Genomic DNA, 23,097 nt, shown 5'->3' with positions numbered 1-23,097 from the left:
CCTTTTGGGCAGGTTATAGAGGTTTAAAAAGGTTTCCAAAACTACCCAGTAGTTTAAGTTGGAACACAAGGGGATTAAACATTTTGGGTGTGTTTTTGGGATCTGAGGAGTATCAAAAACAGAACTGGGAAGGAGCATTGGAGAGAGTGTTCACCAGACTGTCGAAATGGAGATGGCTGTTGCCACAGATGTCTTATATGGGGAGAGTTTTAGTTGCTAATAATTTAGTTGCTTCTGCTTTGTGGCACAGATTTATTGTGCTACAGCCACCTGCTGGATTAATTCAAGAAATCCAAAGGAAACTATTGACATTCTTCTGGTCTGGACAGCATTGGGTTCGTTCAGCTATTCTTTTTTTGCCAGTTCAAGAAGGGGGGCAAAGTCTTGTGGACATCAAATCTAGACTTATGGCATTTTGCCTGCAAGCTGCTCAAAGACTACTTTACACCAATGATATTGCTTGGCTAAATACAGCAGTTGCATTGTTAAGAAAGGCAGGAAATATGGCAATTGATAGACACTTGTTCCTAATGGACTTAAATTAAACAAATTTAATAGATCTGACCCCCTTCTACAGGTCTATGATGGAAGCTTGGAAAGTATTTTGTGTGTCAAGATCAGTTGAAATGAGTGCAGGTCATTGGCTTTTTGAAGAACCATTGTTTTTTAATCCATTTTTACCCTCTAGACATTTATGCTGCACAAATGTGACATCACGACTGATAACAGCTGGATGTGTGAAATTGGGCCATCTTCTAAGTATCAGTGTAGACAATCTGAGTGAGAGAACTGGGATAAAATCTACTCGATCTAATTTAACTTAATGGTAACTGCTAATTCAGGACAATGGCAGGAGAAGGAAAACCTTATATTGTCTTTCAATACTCCTCAACTGGGCAGTTTTGAGTCTGCTGAGAAGACGGCATTATATGTGACTATCTAGATGGACTGAATTTTTAGAGATAATGCCTCCCCCAAAGGCTGTTGGCGGTCATTGTAAAAATGCCCAATTGACAAACGAACAGGCGATTTGCAATGGACAATAGTTCATGGCGCAACGAATAGACATGTGGTGCACCTCAATCCAAATGCAACAGAGGGATGTACTTTTTGTTCTGAAAGTGAATCTGTTTTTCATTTGTTTGTGCAATGTGCACGGCTGGGAAATTTGTTCACTGTTTTAACCCATTGGGCATCAGCCATAGGTGAAGATTTTTCTTATCAACTGTTTATATGTGGACCAAAATACTCAGTTAGTCACAAAAATGCTTTGGTTTTATTAAATTATGTGTTTGGTATTGCCAAGTTGGCTATTTGGAAAACAAGAAAAAATAAGATGTTGGGCAAAGACAGTTTAGATCCCTTGTTCATGTTTATGGGGTTGGTGAAATCAAAACTTAAGATTGAATATGCATACTATAAACTTGTAGGATGCTTGCCAATGTTTGTAAATATATGGGCTGTAAATGAGGTACTATGCACCGTTAATGAAAATTATGATTTAGTGGTCAGTTTTTAACTATTTTGTTGAGATCAATGTTTCAATTGTGATTTATGAATTGTATAAATGTAAAAGTGTTACACAGTTTGGTTTTACCTGTATTGTATAAATAAAGTAATTTAATCCTCTCTCTCTCTCTCTCTCTATATATATATATATATATATATAAAATCTCTCTCTCTATATATTTTTTAAGCTCAGAGTCCAGCAGCCACAGACATACAGTGTATGAATCACCTTCTTTACTGTTCTACTTTAGAAAAAAGCCCCCTATACATCTTGGATGGCCTGAGGGTGAAACATTTAGCAGCATATTTCCATTTTAGTTGAACTATCCTTTTAAATATAAAAAGCATGAAGCTAAAGACTTTCTTCACTGACAATCCATGAGGAACCTCTAACAACAGACTTAGAGAACACACATCATTGTGAGCGAACTATTTCTACATTCTGATGATGAAAAAATCCTCACCTTCTGACTGAATCTTCTGCTTTAACTCTTTGATTTCATCCTCCATCTTCATCAATTTCTCTTCATATTTCTCCTCTGTTTCACATCTGACTCTGTTCTCCTGAGCCTTCATGTACATCTGAAGTGAATATGGTTCAGTCTTCATGTTCTCAATATAATCCAGTAGTTCTGGGATCTGTCTTGAGCTTTCATGCTCTTTTAAACCCATCACGCAGTACCGACCTCCACAAAGACTGATTAACCTCTGAGATTCTGGGCTGTTTTTTATGAAGTCTGTCACTGGACTTTTAACAGTGCCTTCACTGATAAACATTACTATGAAATGCTCTCTGGAATAAAAGTTCTTCTGTATCTTCTCTATTTCTGTTTTGTCTTCATCAGTAAGTGGAGCATCAGGAACAATGAGGAGGAAAACATGAACTCCAGGATCACAGAGAGACAGGCAGTGCAGAGTCTGACGCATCACTTCCTCCTCTGAGAGACGAGTCAGAGCTGGAAGCTCTATCACACTGATCTGACGACCATGAATCTTCACCTCTTTCTTCACACACTCTTCACTGCTCTCTCTCTGAGGTGAAGATTTTATAGTTTTTCCACGTAAAAGTTTGGCCACAGAGACTTTCAATGTTGGATCACTTCCACACAGAACCAGGTTCAGCTTCTGTTTTCCAGAGTAATTAGCTGGCACTGAAAAACATATTAAAAACATTAGACTTCCGTAAACAACAACCACATTTTAGAATATGAAATTCTTAACTTCCAATAGTTGCTTCAACTTACAGTTGGAGCGAATCCACTCTCTTATATCAACTGTAAAAAACAAACAAAAACAAAAAAACATGAATGTCTGACATTGTACAAATAGTTATGCTGTATTCTGTCATTCTGCAATCATCTTTCATATAAACTGTTTTGTTGTTGTTGCTTTTATTTTCTAAGCATATTTTATTTTGTTATTTGGAGCATTAAAGCTGTTCCCAGTTCCTTAATTAATTCTTGAGTTCTTGTTCCAGTTCACTTCCTTTGAGTTTTTCATTATACATTATTCACATGTACACTTTATTCATTGAGAATGATTAACAGTACAGGTTTTTTGAAACTCTCTCTGCTGGAAACTTTCCAGGACACAGGGCACATCCCACAAGTTTAATAACAGTGACAAAATATGTGCTGCTTATAGTCAAACTGAATATGGAAGCTCCTGTTTTGTTTGGAAGCTTTTTCTTTTTTTTTATTAAAATGTAGTTTTAGTTATTTTATTTAATTAGCCTAATAAGAAGATAAATTCTGAAAACATACTTAGACTTCCTTCACTTCTCTTGCTCTGTTTGGGTTTTCCATCATCTTTGTAATAAGAGCGCTCTTTGTATTTTTCCTCTGATCTGACTGAACCATGAGATCTTCGCTCTTCATCCACTGATGTTCCTTCAGCATCATGAAATATTTCACATGTGAGATATTCTTCCTTGTTCTCCTGAAGTATCTTATCAATCCTATGGAATATGTCAGATTGCCATTCTGGGTTTTCTCTTTCAAACTCCAAATGTCTTTCTCCACACTCCTTTATTAACTGATGAATGTACGAGTCATCTCTCTCTTCATCAGTCGTGACAACGATAGAGCGTTTTATCGCTTCTCCACTGAATTTGTTGAGCACATGTTTCACTTTTCTCAGGTCCTCCTCGGTGAAGTCTTTATACTGCAGTATGATTAAGAACGCATGAGGTCCTGGATCAGATTGATTCACACACCCTCTCACTGTCTGTGTGATCTGATGATCTGAGATGTCAGGATTCAGCAGATGAAGAGGGTCAATGACTGTGACGTGTCTGTTCTTCACTGTTCCACTGATTTTCAGCACATTGTGCTGCTCTATAGGTGCATCACTCTCATGCACATCTATTCCCAGGATTGAGTTTCTGACTCTGCTGTTTTCGGGTACATTCTTCCCCAGAATAACAATCCTCAGATCACACACTGAAACACAAAACACATTAATTGATTCTTTCACGAAAATATTTAGAAAAAAAAAAAATAAAGTCTGTGGTTATAATATAGCTATAATTTAATGAACTTACTGTTAGGCCGTTCTCCACTGTGACTTCGTCGCCTTTGGCTCCCTAAAAATAGCATCACCCATATAATATTAGATGTGATAAATATGACATGATTGAACCTTCACAATCATCATGACTGACTGGATTTAGTGAATGTGTGCAGAACAATGTTAGAATTAACATGCAAACATTAGGTCTGGTTTAATCATTGATGGTTTACAACATTAATCCTGTTTCACATAAAATGCAGGTTAATAATTAATATTAATGCTATGTTTTTGTCAATCATAGTTTTTTTTTTTCCTTCACTTACTGGCGGGACGATTACCAGATGAACTTTGCTCTTTCTTGCTCTCTATAAAAAATTAAAATAAAAATTCAACAGATATTAATATCTGCATTATAATCTTACTGACTACAACACGTTAATAAGTAAAAGGACAATGCACATATTACAAAGCCATTTTTATCTGTAACTAAGTGTTCAAGTTTCTATCTACTTGAACTCAAATAAAGGTGAAATATTGAATAAATGAATAGTTTTAAGACGGCAATGCAAATATTACAGATTTTACTGTTTGACATTTGTGAATAATTTAAGCTGAAATACTTTAAGGCCTTTGTATCAAAATGTTAATTAAAATCAGATTCCCTCTGTATTTCTAGATTGTAACTGAGCCACTGGTAGATCAAGTACGACTATAGATAGAAACAGCCAAGTATTTTTTTATGTCTGAACAATTCAGCTTCCTGTGGTCAGAATGATTGCTGATCTCTGCCCAACCCTGTGTTGAAAAAAAAAAAAAACCTGCCTCATGGTCTGCAGTCTCTTAGTCTCAGAGAGCAAGGAGATACAGAATTTAAGTCAAGTCAATTGTATGTTTACACACCCTGTTTCTCACGTAAGTGCAGCCAGTTGACTAAGACATCTGTTTAATTAGATTTTTTTTATGTCTAAGGAATTTGTTCTGTAAATCTAGTTAAAAACTCTAGAAAAACTTGTATCAAAAGCATTTTTATTAAGTTTTATTTACATTGGTTCCGATTGAGAGTTCCTATCAATTGTTGTAGGTGAGGCCTTAATTAGTGGGACACGCAAGAGACATGCCGCTTCTCCTTTAAGCTTCGCGCTCAGATGCACGGTGTATGTGAATGGAGAAGCAGAGGTAGTTTTTCTCTCTCGTATTTAGCTTGCATTAACGGTTCTTTGTAATGTAATCCCTACATTTATGATGTTAAAACACTGTTAAGAGTATCTGTCGTAACTTGTATCCCTGTGATTAGCACATTTTCCTTGAAAGTGGTACTTTTAACCGTGTTAAATTGAGTGTTTCGTTTGCACGTGAATCTTTCAATGCAAAAATGAGAGATTAGGCCTTCTGATGTCTTCTACTCTGTTTAAGGAATAAATTCATCATCCCAATCGTGGTGTCGATGAGTTTCTGTGGTGTCCGGAGATTACCACTTGAAGTCTGCTACATAAGCCTGGGCACCACTATTTTAGAACCATTATTAATCAGATTTCTAGTGAATTAGTTCCTCTGATAGTAGTTGTATTGTAATTAGAGGTCGACCGATATATTGCTCGGCCGATATATCGGGCCTATTTTTGTCATTTTTTAATATATCGGCATCGGCCGATATCCATGTTTAGTAGCACCGATTTAAAGTCAGGCACGTCAGCGGGCAGCCCCGTGTTATTGTTGCAGTGGAAAGTGCTGCGCATGTGAAGGACCCCAAGCCAAAACTTTTGGAAGATTCAACAACAGTCCTTGGGAGATATAGGTAGTCAAGGAATTTCACTCTGTAAATGGGGTGGAGAAGTTGGCAGCTCTAACAAACACTGCAGCGTGATTGAGGTCTACGTTACTCCGCCGCTCACAGACAGCAGCGTGCTCGGAGAGACAGCTGTCCTGGAGCTGCCCAGAACCTTGAATCACATTTGTTCGGAAGCGTGGTTTGATGCAGACAATAGCCAGGTTTCCATCCAACTCATTTGAATTTAGGGATGTCAATATTCGATAATTTCCATGATAGATCGACGTTTAAATTAACGATCAATTAATAACCTTAATACTGCAAAATGCGTCTTCAGCGGTATTATTATTATTATGTGCAAAGCCACTTGAAAAAAAAAAGCTTTCTCACCCGAATTAAAGGGGTTTTAGTCTAAATAAAATGCTAGTAGCAGGACTGTAAAATGAATAGATGTAATTATGATAATTTGATAAAATGAACAGAGTGCGCCATATGTCTGAGATCATGTTACTTTGTTGACTGTTTCCCATCAAGGAGACCGCTGAATGCGCCTCTTTAAATGGTTTCGTGGTGCTCGTTGTTGTATTTTAAAATGCAATTGCAATGTTTTCAAATTACACTATAGTATTAAAAATAAAATTATCCCAAACGTAACTGTGGTGCTTGTGGCTGTGCTGCGCAGTCAGTGAACCGCCTTTTCACATCAAATATTTTATGCAAGTATTATGACCAGTACTTTTTTTGTTTGATCCTGTTCAGTAAAACATTCGACTTAGAATTTTTGCGTTCCGCTAGGCCTATTTGTTTTTAAAAATTTGACTAGATGTATTTGGAGGTTATTGCTCAGGTCTCATTCTGCGCATATCCAAATGTTTTCACATTCGCAATGTATCTGAATGTTAAACTATAATTTTTTTTACAAATTTTTAAATGTAAACTAGATGGAAAAGATCATCCTCTTCACATGAGCAAAAACGTTCTTGGCATAACAGCAGAGTGGACCGGTATACTACGGTCTAATTAAACAGACCAGTGTAACCTTTTAAATGTTTGGTTGACTGTACTTTATTTTAATAATGAACAGACTGCGATGTAAGTTTGAAATTAGAATGCACTTTAGATGTTCTGTGTCTTTTATACCAAACACAAATGTTGCTGGTTGCTAATGTGTTTGCAGCACTACTGTTATTTTATATATATATATTTTTTTTTTGTATTTTTCAGTTTAATTGATTTTTATTTATAACATTTTATTTAAATGCATATTTAAGTTTACATTTATGTTACAACAAACTTGAAAAATTCTGCTTGATAAATGCTCTAAAACATTTTTGTAAATGATTGACTGATGATTGACTTCTGTCTGTGCTCAATAAATGATGATAAGTTTAGAAATTTTGTGCATCCACTTATTATTAGTGTGACATTTTAGCATGCAAATGAAGGGGAAAACTTTGAGATATTGGCCCTAAAAATCGGCAGCAGATTTCGGCCATCGGCTGACCCTGACCTCTAAACATCGGCATCGGCTATAGAAGAAACCATATCGGTCGATCTCTGGTTGTAATGCAGTAGTTTTGCGGTCACTGTGTAGATTTTACAGGCTAGTTTACTTTTAATATGGACCAGTGATGTCATCTCTGTTCAGTTAAAAAGTGTCTGTGCATTTATTTGCAATCAAGTCAACGATATCGTTGTAGATGAAGTTGAATACCTGCAAGACACTTGTTTTGACCATAAGCTGAATGTGGATGGGGGCACCCTATGATTTGCACGCCCTTCCGAAGGGAAAAGCTCATCATCTTTTTTTTTTAAACTAAAAGCTTTATAGAAACCACCTCAATTTCTGTAAGTTTGTTTTTTCCACTTCGTTGATGGTAGAACCACATATAATCATCCTTTACCCGAGAAATGATGCTCCAGTGAAGACTCCGAGCGAGGTGACGTCTCATCAGGATATTTACACAAACCGATAGGTTACAGTTTTTTTTTTTTTTTTTTTTTTTATAACTGCATTGGAATGCTGTCAATGGCTCAAGCTTCCATTACCAGTCTTAAAATGACTTTCTGGAAATAGCAAAAGAGGCTTTGGAAGAGATTCGGAAGAAATAGTCCTACTCACAATAGCAATTTAAGTACAAGAACCAGACGGATCCCTTTAAATATGTCTGATTGATATTTTGAGGTGTGGTAACCGTAGTATAAGTGGAATAATTTACTCCAGGCCATTAAATTATTAGAACAATAATGCACACCCGAGGTGTAACGGCTACAACGTGAATTATTTTTCTAATCATCAGTTATTTCTTACATATTTAACTTAATACAAAAAGAAACTGCTTCGGAGTTACAATAAATGTCAGCATCCAAAAAAAAAAAAGTTTCATTAGTAGTTTAAATTCAACAATGCAGTGACTGTTTGTGTGTGTGTGTGTGTGGATGAAATCACACGGAGAGCAGGTGGATGGTTACTCAAGTCTTGCTTTACTGGCCTGGGACAGACAAAACTGGGACAAACACGACCAAAAGCTGGTTAGTGTAGGCTATCAAAGCATCAACGTTGCTCATAAATCAGCAGTGAGAGATGTGAGACTCTGCTGGTAATTACATAACTCCACCCACAATATCATGCACACAAATGCGAGTGCCAATGTCGTGTTCCCCCCAATTAATGCATGAATTTAACAGCATTATTTAAACTCCGTTAAATACATACATACACACATATGTATATATATGTGTGTGTGTGTGTGTGTGTGTGTGTGTGTGTTATTATTATAATTATTTGATAGTATGATTTTATACTATCAAATACTATACTGAATACTTTTTTTTTTTTTTTAACAGAAAGTAACTGGGACATGCATTCACATTGAAAAAAAAAAAAAAACCTGTGAGGACTTAGTCTCCTTATGTCACAATGCCACAGCAGGCCTCTGTTGTTTACATACAGGAAACTAAAATAATATATAAAATAAAAGACACAGTTTAAATGTTTACATGTGCTTTCCCCTAGTTTATAAAATTGGGACAACATAGTGTTATTTTTTTGCTTCTGCTTTCAGAGCAAATAAAAACACATAAATAATATTATATCCCAACACTTTATAGGCCTAGGCCTACGTCACTTGGGCCTACTCCCGCACTATGACATCTTCCGTACACTCGGGAACAATGTAGTTTATAAAGTTCATCATTCGTTGTTTGAGGTTGCTGTATTGGTGCCTTAGGTTTAAATTGACGACTTGTTCACGGTTGTTTTGTAGGCCATAAAGCATGGAATTAGAAATGCAATGTTAAATGCTAACATAATGGGAACGATCGTTTATAGGCCTACTAGCAACACTTTAATAAGACTGGGTCTCTAAATAAAACACGTTAATTTGTTATAATTTGATACTCACGTAGATTTTGTGCCATTTCTGCCTCCAAGTTTCAAAATCAAACGAGAAATCAGGCTGAGGGGGAAAACAGCGAAGAGAGAAATACATGCGCTTATTAGAAAATACATTAAGATTCAAAGCTACTAATATTCGCGTGTGATTAGCTCCGCTCATGTCATTAAAATCTCAATCCAGTCAGGTAATAAGAGTTTGCAACTCAATATAATAAGCTATTACAAAGTAATAAACTGACAACACAAACACGTCAGCACACATCAGCAGCTTCCGGAGTATTAATTTCTTCAAGTAAGTCCGTTTTAAGACAGTAGAAAATTATCATTTTCATCCTTGTAAAATATTATTTTGATAAAGCGTACATGTATTAAATATGAGGGTTTAACATCTTACCCGAAATGTGCGCCATTACAGGCTACAACCAACGACTCGCCATTCTCCAAACTGAAAGTAAATGTCACACTGTAGAAACGAGCCTGTATGAACTAAATCCACCACAGGAGGGCGCATATTCTCTTCTTCTTCTTCTTCTTTGGTGTTTATTGGCGGTTGGCAACCTAACTTATTGGTGCATTACCGCCACCGACTGGAATGGAGTATGGATAAGGATATTATTTGTATATAGCTTATAAATAAACAAAAAACAGTCAAAACAAATAAACAAACTGGAAAATAATACAAAACAAATAAACAAACAAACAATCAAAACAAATTATATTCTTTTGTATAATTTACTTACTTTCAAAAATTTAATAATATAATCATACAACTTGCTATCTTTTTTCCCTAATAAACCTGGCAATGTAAAGTCATGATGTTTTGCTATCTTAAGTGACTGAATAAGGTGATGTCTCTCATTATTATATTTCATACAATGAAAAAGTACATGCTCAACTGTTTCTTGTTGACAACAGTATATGCATTCCCCAGTTGGATGCTTTCCAATCTTATATAGTGTACTGTTAAGTCCTGTATGACCTATTCTCATCCGAGTTATAATACTTTCTTCTCTACGATTCCTGCTCTCCCTCCTCCCAGAACCAACTTGATTTTGTATGTTATGTAAGTGTCTGCCTAATTCAGTATCATCCCAATGTATCTGCCATACTGAGTACGCATATTTCCTAATATATTCTTTAGCTTCCATTTTGCTTAATGGAACTTGTAGATCTATCTGTTTTAATTTTAGAGTTTGTTTTGCCAGAATATCCACCTTCTCATTTCCTTCCACACCAACATGAGCAGGAACCCAAATGAATTGTGTTTCTTTGCCTTTAACCTTCAAATTATATATCTTATGGAAAATTTCATTAATTATGTCCATTCTAAAAGATGACCTGCCAGATTTTATACTTTCCAGTGCAGAATAACTATCAGATGCAATAACTGTGTACATTATTTCTTTCTCCTCTAACCACTGTAAGGCCAATAATATTGCTAATAACTCTGTTGTATAAACTGACAAATGATTGGTAACTCTTTTCTTGATATAAAAATCATATGTTGGAATATATACAGCTGCCCCTGCATATCCTGTCTCCGGATCTTTTGATCCATCTGTAAATAAAAACACTGAATCTTGGAAATGCATCTCAAAATAATTCCTCACTATATGACATACTGGAAATTGTTTAGATTTATTATTTATTTCCCGCTTCATATTGAGGTCAACAGCAGGGGAGGGGAATAACCATGGAGGGATGGAGGATATTGATACTGTATTGCTGTACTGTAAATGACATAAACCTATATTCCTAGCCTTTGCATCACCTATCCACCCAAAACTTACAAAGTTTGTTTCATTATGTTCCCAGTACTCTTTCAATACACTTTTGACAGGATGTGAAACATTTTGTCCCTGTATATTAACCCAATATGTCAACATCAACTTCATTCGCCTGATGCCTAAAGGCATTTCTCCCATTTCCACCGCATTGATGACACTGGGGATGTTTTAAATGATCCACTGCAGATTCTTAGGGCTTGAGCTTGCAATACATCTAATTGTTTGAGATTTGATTCTGTTGCCGACATATAAGCTATACATCCATAGTCAAAGACAGACCTCATGAGTGCCCAGTATATATTTTGTAGAGATGTTCTACTTGCTCCCCATTCCTGTCCTGACAAACACAGAAGAATATTAATAATCTTTTTACATTTATCCTTAATTTTATCCAACTGAACTTTCCATGTCAATTTTTCATCAAACCAAACCCCAAGAAACCTTACTGATTTGACTTGCTCCAGAGGATTCCCATATAATTTTAAAGATAGAGGTGTGACTTTATGGCGCCTTGAAAAACAAATGACCTGTGTTTTTGCTACAGATAATTTAAACCCCCATTTATTAGCCCACTTTTCAACTTCAACTATTGCTTCTTGCATTTTTTATTAATATATGTTATATTACGACCTCTAATCCACAAAGCCCCATCATCTGCATATAAAGATTTTCCAATGTTTTGTTTAACTTGAGAGAAAATATCATTAATCATTATATTAAACAATAACGGACTACATACACTACCTTGTGGTGTTCCATTCTCCACTGTATACACACTGGAGTATTCTTCACCTACTTTTACTTGTATTTTCCTGTTTAATAAAAAATCTTGAACCCAATTATATGTTTTACCTCCAATTCCCAAAGACTTTAATTTTATTAATAATCCTTCTTTCCAGAGCATATCATATGCCTTTTCCACATCAAAAAAGACAGCTATTACTACTTCTTTGTTAGTTTGTGCTTTTCTGATGTCTGACTCTAGACATAATACAGAGTCCATTGTATTCCGACCCCTTCGGAATCCACTCTGATAAGGAGATAATAAATCTTTACTCTCTAAGAAGTATGTTATTCTTTCTGTGATTATTCTTTCCATTACTTTGCATAAATGAGAAGTTAAGGCAATAGGCCTGTAACTAGTAGGATCTGATGAGTTTTTCCCAGGTTTAAGAATAGGTACTATTATTGCTTGTTTCCAAACAATAGGGAGTTGACCAGTATCCCAAATTAGGTTAAATAATTTTAAAACAATTTCCAGTGTAGTATCTGTCATGTGTGCCAACATTTTGTAACATACTCCATCTTTTCCAGGAGTAGTCTGCCGAGCACTTATAATTGCTCTTCTTAACTCAAACATGTTCAGAGGCAGGTTAAGTAAACTATCTGACATCTCATCTGTCTCTAATAAATTTGGGTAGTCCATTAATGTTCTACTCCTACTCTTCCTGGCTTCTTCTGAAAGATTATCTGAACTATGAACTTTTTTAAATGTTTGTACTAGAAGTTCGGCTTTATCTAGATTACTGACAGCCATGTCTGCACCGACCAACACTGGTAACTCATAATTCCTTCTATTCCCCCCCATTTTCCTGATCATATTCCATACTTCTAACAGTTGTACTTCTCTTCCAATACTATCACAGTACTGGGGCGCATATTCTCAAACCTCACACAGTGCTATAGAACAGGCAGAATGCATACGATTAATGCTCACACTGAAACATTTGTACTGTACCGATACAGAAATGAAAACCGCGGAGAAGACCGGAACAAGTTTGTTACAGTTCTGTTTTTATCCTGTCCAAACCACATTATTTCATACAAAAGATTCATTGTGTTTTCCATCTTATTTTGAGACTTCATGTTGTTCAATGTTTGCTTAAATCCTGGGCCCCGTATTCACAAGTGACAAAATTCTAAGAAAATTCTTAGAAATGTGGGTGTTTACTCTTAAAATTGCAGAAAAAATCCTAGTAAAGAAAAAAGTAATTAAGAAAGCATCTTAACCCTTAAAAGAGGTCTTAAATTCAAACTTGTTAGGAGCACAGACGGGGACTTTTAAGAGGCTTAAGAGTTTCTTAAGAATGGCCTTGTGTTCATCCACTAACTGGGCTAACAGTAAACACTGTTCCTCTGTCCAGTTTGGCTTTCTTGCCCTTCTTGGTTTTGATTCCATGTTTGATACATTAAAACCAACATTCAAACCGCCACTTAAATAGGACAGCAATCACTGTAACTGGAAAGAGCAAATACCTTATAGGAAATTAAAAGCATGGTAAATAAAAAAAGGATTTATATACACACATATAATGTGTGTTTGTGTGTGTGTGTGTGTGAGAGAGAGAACGGTCAAATAGGAAAAATTACGCATGTAAATTCAAAGTGAGAATTAAAATAGACCCTATACTTAAAATCACTCTTTTTTTCCTTCTTGGACAACCAACCAATCACAGTCTTCAAAAGATTGTGTCATACATAGCAACGGGGTCAACCCCGCCTCCTCTCTAAGATGAAAGTTTTTGTCTTTTCCTTACTCAGAGTTGCTCTCAGATCGGTCCCGAATCGCTCTTAAGCTAAAACTCCCACGTAAAAGTTTTTAAGATAAATTAAGAGTTTTCTGAGAGGATTCTTATAATCTTTATGAATACGGGCCCTGTATTATAATTTTTACCATATTAACAGAGCTTATTTCATTTGGATGCACTGACTTAGTTAAATGCAATTCGAAAGTTCATGTTTAACTTGTTGTTTATCTACACAGATGGACTCATATTTACAACATTAGTTTGGATTATAGATGATATCTGTCCCGCTTTGTGTTTGCATTTTTTAACATATTGCCTTAATTTATAATGCATTGTGGGTTACACACTGTCACACCACCATCAGCTGTGTTTACCTGCTGCTCAAGAGACAAACTGAACTGAGAGTCAGAACAAAACAGCACTGTTTAGTTGGAAATTTTTCTGAAAAAATAAAATAAAAATAAATTTAAAAAAATCCCCGTCCAAACTATTTTCCAGTTCAGTCTGAAGAATACACAGGCACAATTTTTAGAAAGACTGAATAAAATGTGTAGAAAAAAAAGATAATGATGAACAACTAATATAGCCAATCCTGACAAACGTTGTTAGACTCTGACCCAAAAAAAGAAATACAAACAGATTTAATATAGCTGCAAGCAGCGATGGCGGGCTCAAGCCACCAGTGCCATCGCCACCCCCGGTGGCATCAGGTAAACTGTGCCCAGCGGGCACATGCATTCACAATATCCCTCTGGCAGTGAGGTTTTAAAGGATATGGCAGTTAAAGGGTTAATCCGAATCATCTAGACTTTAAAATCACATTCACAGAACAATATATATATATAACTTTAGTAACACTCTACAATAAGATTCCATTTATAAACATTATGTTAACATGAACAATATTTATATAACAATCATTCAACATTGTTTTATTGTGATTTTTTTCCAAGCACATTTTACCAATTCCAAACCATATAAATCTTAATAACTACCATTATTTTTTATTTAATCATTTATGAGTGCTATACAATAGTCCAGGAAAGCTGGAAGAGAAAAACAGGTCAAGAAGAACTGACAAAAAGAATTGCAAAATAATTAGGAATTAATATGAAGATTAATTTTTAGTCAATTCTGCAAGACAGACTTTTCAGGAAAGGAGATGGAATAAAAATGAGCTCCTAAATCTTAATCCCAGATTCTGGAAGATATATTCCTCAAACCATCGGACAAGAGGAGGTGGTGCTGTTCCTTCACGAGTCTCTCTAATCTGTTCATAAAGCCTATATATAAAGTCTTAATATATAGTATTTCACAATACTTCATGGTATTCTAATTAAATCATTTTTTGGAATCTTAGATCTCTCAGAACCTGACACCGAGTAATTCTGAGACTCCAGGAAAGTGGCAGTTCTGTAAAATGTTGGCGCTGGAGACTAAATGCTCCCTGATAGTTTCACACCTAATTCACTTAACACACACACACACACACACACACACACACATTAACCACAGTGACTGAGGGACAGAGTGACATCAGATGTATGATAGTTTTTTAATTTTCTATCATCCATATAGTGTTGTTTAGTCATGAAACTATGCATATTTCCTCAGAATGACTGGTCTTCTATGTGTAAATTTTTTTGAAGTGTTTAGAAGCTGCACTTTAAATAAATAAAAGACATTTACTGGTTACTTTTTTACTGTTATTTCACAAAATCACCACGACAAAACCATTCAAGCTATCCAAAATTCATTCGCATCTGTTCTGTAAGATAAATTCTTTAAACAGTGGTAAAAGAGGATGTGGTGCTGAACCTTCAAGAGTCACTCAAAACGTATCTGTCCATAAAGCCTATAAAGAATTATTCTTAATATACCGTTCACAATACTTCAGCTTGTTATTCTAATTAAGTGAGGGTCATTTTATCAGTAAAATACATAAAATTCAGATTATTTTTCTTTGAAAGATTTCTATAAATGATTTAAATCATACTTGTTTCTACAATAATTATTTAAAAGTAATCCTATAGCTCCATCTGGTGGCCATTATTGGTACTAAGAATTGCAAGCTTCATATTTATAAGTTAGTTTTAATTTTATGCTGGCTCTTGAAAATGATAAAGCTTTGAAACTTACTGTGCTTCCTTCAAATGATGACTTCTACGTATATAAAAAAATTATGAAGAGTTTGGAATGAAAAAATTTAAAGATATAGTAAAATAACTATTGTATTTTTTTATGTTACTTTAATAAATCGCTATGGCCACACCATTTAAGGTATCCTAAACCCATTCACAATTTAACATCTCAGTATATTGGCTTCATGTTAAAAAAAAAGTTTGGTGTGAACTACTTGTGTCTTCTTGGAGGAGTATGAATTCATTTACAGGCTGATTTTATCATAAATCCACAATAGAATTTCTGAGTTCTGTATCAATCAGTGTTGTTGTTTGTTTATTTTAATTTTTTTATTTTTCATAGGAAGATAACTGATCCTTTACTCTCCTTTTTAATAAATGTGCTTATAAACCAAAAACAAGCTATTTATAGCTGTATTTATAAACTGCTTACTACTGACTATTAATATTGGGACAAGGCTTTATAAAGCATGAACTGACTATTTACTTTTTGAGTTTGAAATTATTATTTGCAGCACAAATAAGGTTTTTTACGATTTTTAAAAATCCCTAAAACTGTAAGAAAAGGATAAGGCCTAAGATTTCTATGTGAGTGGCTAAATTTATTTGTTTTTATAACTATAATGCATAAACTATGAAATTATACAAAATATATAAAGTACAACAGTTATTGTTTTCCAATGTTTTTAGCCTACTGCAATCATTCTAAACAGCTTGAATAAAACCTGTTAATATTTATTATAGACCACTGTAACTGTGTATAATCTAACAAACAAGTTTATTATGAAAATAAAAGTGTGTACACCAGATAAATTGGACGATAAAGAAATTGCTAACAATAGTATAATAGAGCATGTTTTATGTTTTTAGGCGTTTAGATGCAGAAATGGACAAATCAAATGTAAAATAAAATGTAATTGATTTAATTAAATATAGATTAATTCTTGTTAGAGCAAAATAATAAATAAATACGTACACACATTAAAAAAGCAGCCAAGATGAATGAATTTCATTTTTTATGTAGATTAAAATTGAAGACAGAAGCAGCTGGTATATGCGGTCACTTAATATTCAAATCCAGTATATCCACTTCAGATTTATTTCTCAACAGTTTATGTTCACGTGGCTGTTTTCGTTTATATTCGCCAAGCTATTTTGAAATAATCTTGTCCGTTATGTGTTCGTTCGTACGACGAAAGCCAGAATCCTGCAGCTCGAGAGATATATGTTATTCTGCCAGTCGCGCTAGTCTTGCACACTTAAACGGGTCACAAACACCTGCATTTAGCTCTTGTAGTGTTACAATGGGTTTATTGTGTGCATTTGTGGTAATATTTTATTTAAAAAAGCTCTTAAACAAGAATAAATTCGTTTGTTTTGAGCTCGACACTGTACGCGCTGATCGGAGGCGGTGATTTCACACTGTTAACCCTTGCTGTATTTTCTAGGGTATATAACTGTAAAATAGCCAGTGTTTTGCTGTATCTTTTGGGAACAATATCTTACTGTAATATGAGGTGCATCTTTAAGAATTTATGCAGCTCAAATAATAAATTACAGTAAATTACTCAATGTACCCATTACAGGTACCAACTGTAACATTAATCAGTAAATTACTGTCCTCCGACACTACTCGAGTGCATTATGCCACATTATATTGTGAAGTGTACACATATTCAGGCAGAAACCAAGGATTTATGCAATATGCATTAACACACACATACACATGCACTGACTGCCTTATCCTAAAAGTGAAGGTGTTGCCTCTTTAAGGCAGCCTGGTGGTCAAGTCATTTGTTTACTTTTCAGCCTGCATCGTTAGTCAACCAGTTGCAACGTTTTCACGTTTTTAAGCCTTAAAATGGAACCTTACACAAGGAGTAAGTAAACTGTTCAAATATAAGTGTGGTTTCTAGAATACTTTATGTGAAGTTAAATTATTTTGTCATTATTATTTGTTCTTGGACTTCCTTTGTTTCCAGAATGCTATATGGTTAGCTGAGTTTTGAGCCTCTCCTCAAAACTTTGAGTGACATCCCTTGGTGTTGCAAAATATTGAATTGTTAAAAAATTTACCAACTCAAGATTGTTTATTTATTTAGTAATTTTTTATTTATTCATTTAATTGGTTAGTCAACATTTGCCACAATGTACAGATGCAAACTGTGCAATGTGCCTTTCCACCAGCTTAGTGTTTTTTATGCACATATAAAAAGACACCAACATAGAGCAAATTTTCAATATGCCTGCGGAATGCAGAAGTTCCCTTGTACATTTAAGAAATTCTCCTTGTTTAGGTCTCATATGCACAGAAATCACAGGCAGTCATAAAAACAAGATAACGTTATGCATAGGCATCCACAGACGAACCTCCACTGTCAGGTCCTAAGGTGTGCATTTGTGGCTTGTAATTTTTCAGAGCTGTGCTTCCACTTGCAAATTCATATGAGATGGTAGAAAAGTTTGCTTTTCCCTTTAATGCACTAATTTTATTTAAATAATTAAATAAAACTATTAAAATAAACCCTTTTAAAGGGAACATTGCTACGTTTTTGCTGAGTAATCTTTTTATTAAAAAAATAATAATAGTAATGTTGTTTTCAAGGAAACTTCAATAGAGACTGAGCAAACCCTACCAGCCACACCAAGGCTCATCATGGTAAGCATAAAATATATAGTAAACAACCTATGTGTTCTTTGCAGTTTTTAGGGTGACTTTTCATTTTTCAGGAGATAAACTTCTAACCTCATCTAAGTGGATGGTCAGCATTGAGGGGAAAGTGAAACATTGCATTGAAGAGAAGCTGGATTTTGCTGCAGCACTCTCTGTGCTTTTTGGTTGCTTTTATTTTTTTAATATTGAGTACCAGGAGTCAGCCAGTGCACTTGAGCTTATTCAAAGGTAAGTGTTAAAAATTGTTATGTCCAATCATGGTTTTAATTAAGGAATATCTTTTTTGCCAATATGTATTTGTTGTTGTACTTGGTTCTCATAATACAGGTATTTAATTAATTTCTTTTTTCTTTTTTTCTTTTTTGCCGCAAAACTGGGTCTACAGTTAAAAGAAAGGTTCAAAATGCGAATCCACATGACCATAAATTTTTGCAGAGCCATAGTGAATTTAAATAGAAAACATCTGATTAAGTAAGCAAAAGAAGTATTTCTTAAGACTTTCATTATAAAGACATAAACTGGTTATTTAATTTGTGTTGAATTATTACAGGTTTGGAACATCATGTGGGTCAATGGTGACTGAGTATTATATTTTGTCACTACATATTTTGTGTGTGTGTGTAATATTGTAAAGGAAGAAAACATTATTTCTATTTGGTTATAATTTTTTTGTAAATATTGATTTCATTAATTTGCTTTTATTGAAAATATGCTTGATTAATTAAGTTACTAACATACACTGGCGTTGTTGTTTATTTATTTTACTTTTGTTATTATATTGTTAAGGAAATAAGAATACTTGTATTTTGTTTATATTTTTTACTGATGTTGTAAGATGTTATTTAGCCAATTCTATAGATAATGTGGTTGTTTTTGTGTGTTTTTTTTTTTTCATTTTAGTATATGTTCTGATTTGTTAAATTTTGCGATATATTTCATGTTATGTATTTGTTTTTCCCAAATGAATAAAATATATTTGTATGAACATTTTATATGCATTCTCTTTTAAAGAAAAAAAATAAATAAAAATATTGTCATTCTGGTGTTACACATATATTATATACAGTAAATTTATATGCAGTATTATACTGAGTGGTTTCGTGTAATTACAGTAAATAACTGCCAACACTCCTGCCAGTTATTCACTGTAATTCTTTATTTACAGTATATAACTGGCAACACTGTTGCCAGTTAGTCACCGTAATGGTTCAGTTACAGTAAAATACTGGCAACACTGTTGCCAGTTAGTCACTGTTAAAGATTCATTACAGCAACTAGCTGGCAACAGTGTTGCCAGTATTTTACTGTAAAAAAACCCGGTAAGGTCTAACAGTGTAGTAAAACAATTCTCAAATAAATATTAATGATGACTTGTGTTCTACACGCTCAAATGATAGAAGTACTTGCGCTGTACAATCCATTAAGACTTTGTCTGTTCCCCGAATAGTGAGGTCCAAAATATAAATTTAATGTAGGATATTAAAAAAATCTTATCGTGATTAAACCAGAAAAATAAATAAGTAAATGAACAATTTTTTTAAAGTTTGGGCTCATAAGTTAGATCACTCACACCCAAAGCAGTTATTGTAAATGAAATGATCACCGATAGATGTACTCTGCTTGACTGAAACCTGGCTAAAACCAAATGATTATTTTGGTCTAAATGAGTCGACTCCACCAAACTACTGCTATAAGCATGAGCCTCGATAGACTGGTCGTGGTGGAGGTGTTGCAACAATAATGATATTCTCAATGTTACCCAGAAAACAGGATACAGGTTTAAGGGGGATGTCTGCGGTCTTGGGTGACGGGATGGGGGCTTACGATATTAGACTTCGTAGCCTAAAATAAAAGATAATGAATGTCAAACCTTAACTAAACACATTTTTATTCAAAGATCAACCGTCTGTCATTACTCTTTAGTCTGTCACAAGAAACAACAACTTTAATATCATAAACTCAAATGTCATTGTAAAAAAAAAAAAAAAAAACAATGACTGTTGTAACAGTGCGTAAATCAGACCTTTCTGTAACGCTAACGCTAATAAGCTTAAACGTATTTTTTGTACACAGTGCCGCGAACTGTCAATCACTCCTGTACGCGCGCATCACTGTCCTCCTCACAGCTGCAGCAACTTGCGCTCTCTTCATCAAGCTTTAAAACAAAAAGGGGACAAAAAGGTTGTGTTGTCTTTGTGCATATAGACTAATTAGATAAATGGATATCTAAATTCGTGCCTAGTCGCCTACGGTATTTTTTTAGAACTTAGAAAAAATATGCTGCAGCCAATGAGCAGCGGTCGGGGGCTGGTTGCAGGACGACTCAACCTCCCCAGACAGTTTTTACTGTTTATCAGACAATAACTACTCAAGATTTTGCTTTAGTATAATTTTCGGGACAATTAGGGCCAGATTCGGGACAAAAGTTTAGATTTCGGGAGTGTCCTGAATTTTTCGGGACGTCTGGTCACCCTATCTGAAAGAGCTACTGCATTACTTCATTAGCTTGCGTCTGACCTGCAGCGATATCGTTCAGGCTTGGTGGGGTGTCAACCAGCGAGTTATCTGATTCTGACCGTGTTATTTTAGTACTCAGAGTCTGAAGCCAGGAGAGCATATTAACCATCTTCGGCCACGTTGAGTTGTTACTGAGAGCAGCAAAAGCTTTTCACTTGTGAAAGTCAAGTGACATTCAGCCAAGTATGGTGACCCATACTCAGAATTTGTGCTCTGCATTTAACCCATCCAAAATGCACACACACAGAGCTGTGAACACACACACACACACACACACTGTGAGCACACACCCAGAGCAGTGGGCGCCCGGGGAGCAGTTGGGGGTTCGATGCCTTGCTCAAGGGCACCTAAGTCATGGTATTGAAGGTGGAGAGAGAGCTGTTCATGCACTACCCCCACCCACAATTCCGTCCGGCCCAAGACTAGAACCCACAACCCTTCGATTGGGAGTCCAACCCTCTAACCATTAGGCCACGACTTCCCACAGTCTAAAAACTGGGAAACTCTAAAAACTCTCTAAAACACAGGCTCTAAAAACTGGGAAACTTGTAAAGCTTAAGGGTGTATGGGTAATGTAGTTTCTGCTCTCGGTGGGATGAATTAGGAAGCTTGCATTGTGAAGGGCGCTCTGAAAAGCGGCAGCGCAGGCAAAAGATTAAAATCTCTATTAAAACAAATGTCCAAATGATCATACCCGTATGCAAAAAGCACGTTCTGGGCGCACGGAGAGGTGGCGGTAAGCTCAAGAGCTATATTTGGAAGTGGCGGTAGTGAGTACAGGTGCATACCGGCCCACTTAAAGCACTGGTTACAGTTGATAAAGCGCTAATCATGGGAGATTTTAATATTCACGTTGATAATACAAATGATGCTTTAGGACTTGCGTTTACTGACCTAATAAATTCTTTAATTATAGATTTTATTATATCGCATATAATCAATCTTACTGATATAGATATGCTACCTCAAAGTGATGATGTTACAGACCATTTCCTTGTATCGTGCATGCTGCATATCACTGATATTAACTATATGTCTCAGCGTTACCATCTGAGCAGAACTATTGTTCCAGCCACCAAAGACGAATTGACGAAATTACTGGCAACATGGGCTCTATTTTCTCTAATACATTACAAGCTGTTGCCCTCATCAAATTGAAAAAGGTTAGAGAAAAACGTACTGTGCCATGGTACAACAGTAATACTCAGTCTCTCAAGAAAGAAACTTGAAAAGAAGTCTTGAATGCAAATGGAGAAAAACTAACTTGGAAGTTTTTAGAATTGCATGGAAAAACAGTATGTCCAGCTATGGACAGGCTCTAAAAACTGCTAGGGCAGAGCATATACACAAACTCATTGAAAATAACCAAAACAATCCAAGGTTTTTATTTAGCCTTGAGGCTAAATTAACAAATAACCAAATGCCACCTGATTCAAATATTCCATAAACGTTTAATAGTAATCACTAGTATCAATAGTATCAATAGTATTACTGTATCTAAACCAACAACATGTTCATTAGATCCTGTTCCCACTAAATTACTGAAAGAGTTTTTACCTGTAGCCGAAGAACTGCTTCTCAAATATTATTAACTCATTGTTATCTTTAGTTCAAAATTACTTGCCTCAGATCAAGGCTGCATCTCATTGCTAGTTTTACTTGATCTTAGTGCTGTGTTCGACACCATAGATCATTACATACTCATAGATCGATTACAATACTATATAGGTATTCAAGGGCAGGCTCTAAGATGGTTTAGATCCTACATGTCTGATCGCTACCATTTTGTTTATTTAAATGTGGAGTCATCTCATTTATCACCAGTAAAATATGGAGTGCCTGTCATGATTCTGCCTTCATGTCCTGACTTTTCTCTAGTCATGAGTCAGGATCATGACAGACCCGTGTTTTTGTGTACAAGCACATGGCCTTGTCTTTGGGCCATGTGCTTGTGTTGTCTCGTTCCCTTGCCCCGCCCCCCTTGTTATCCTAGTCTTGTCGTGATTGCCGTATCTGTGCCACCTGTTGTGTCTTAATTAGTTCTCCTATTTAGATCCCCTAGTGTGCTCTGTCTTTTGTCGGTTCATTGTTCCACACTGTGATTGTTCCACATATGTTTCTACTTGTCAGCCTCGTGAGATATCGTATCCTTGTAACCCCTCTAAGAAGTCTTTGTATAACTGTGAGTGTTTGTTTGTAGTTAGTGTTCAGAGTCCTTGTTTATCGTGTCTTGTAAAGTAATTTAGTGTCTACCCTAGTCGTTGT

At 35.3% G+C, this 23,097-nt stretch overlaps 1 protein-coding gene across 2 annotated transcripts in view; it reads right to left on the bottom strand.

Annotated features, from left to right (window-relative positions):
• Nucleotides 1-9,647, bottom strand: part of LOC113081866 (GTPase IMAP family member 8-like) — a 33,239-nt gene extending 23,592 nt beyond the window's left edge. The window contains exons 1-7 of one of the 2 annotated variants that reach the window (XM_026253769.1): nucleotides 9,580-9,647; nucleotides 9,193-9,246; nucleotides 4,344-4,385; nucleotides 4,052-4,093; nucleotides 3,273-3,950; nucleotides 2,754-2,783; nucleotides 1,974-2,660 (exon numbers count right to left, since the gene is read on the bottom strand). In XM_026253769.1, the coding sequence (XP_026109554.1) occupies nucleotides 1,974-2,660; nucleotides 2,754-2,783; nucleotides 3,273-3,950; nucleotides 4,052-4,093; nucleotides 4,344-4,385; nucleotides 9,193-9,208 (1,495 nt within the window). In that variant the 5' untranslated portion in view covers nucleotides 9,209-9,246; nucleotides 9,580-9,647. The remainder of the gene's footprint in view (nucleotides 1-1,973; nucleotides 2,661-2,753; nucleotides 2,784-3,272; nucleotides 3,951-4,051; nucleotides 4,094-4,343; nucleotides 4,386-9,192; nucleotides 9,247-9,579) is intronic. The other variant, XM_026253770.1, reaches the window with a different exon arrangement.
• Nucleotides 9,648-23,097: the final 13,450 nt, after the last annotated feature.

This window comes from Carassius auratus, unplaced genomic scaffold (assembly GCF_003368295.1).
Source record: "Carassius auratus strain Wakin unplaced genomic scaffold, ASM336829v1 scaf_tig00035131, whole genome shotgun sequence".
NCBI classification, from domain to species: Eukaryota; Metazoa; Chordata; class Actinopteri; order Cypriniformes; family Cyprinidae; genus Carassius; species Carassius auratus.
The sequence above is the reverse complement of the archived record's forward strand: the minus strand, read 5'-3'. Positions and strand labels throughout refer to the sequence as shown.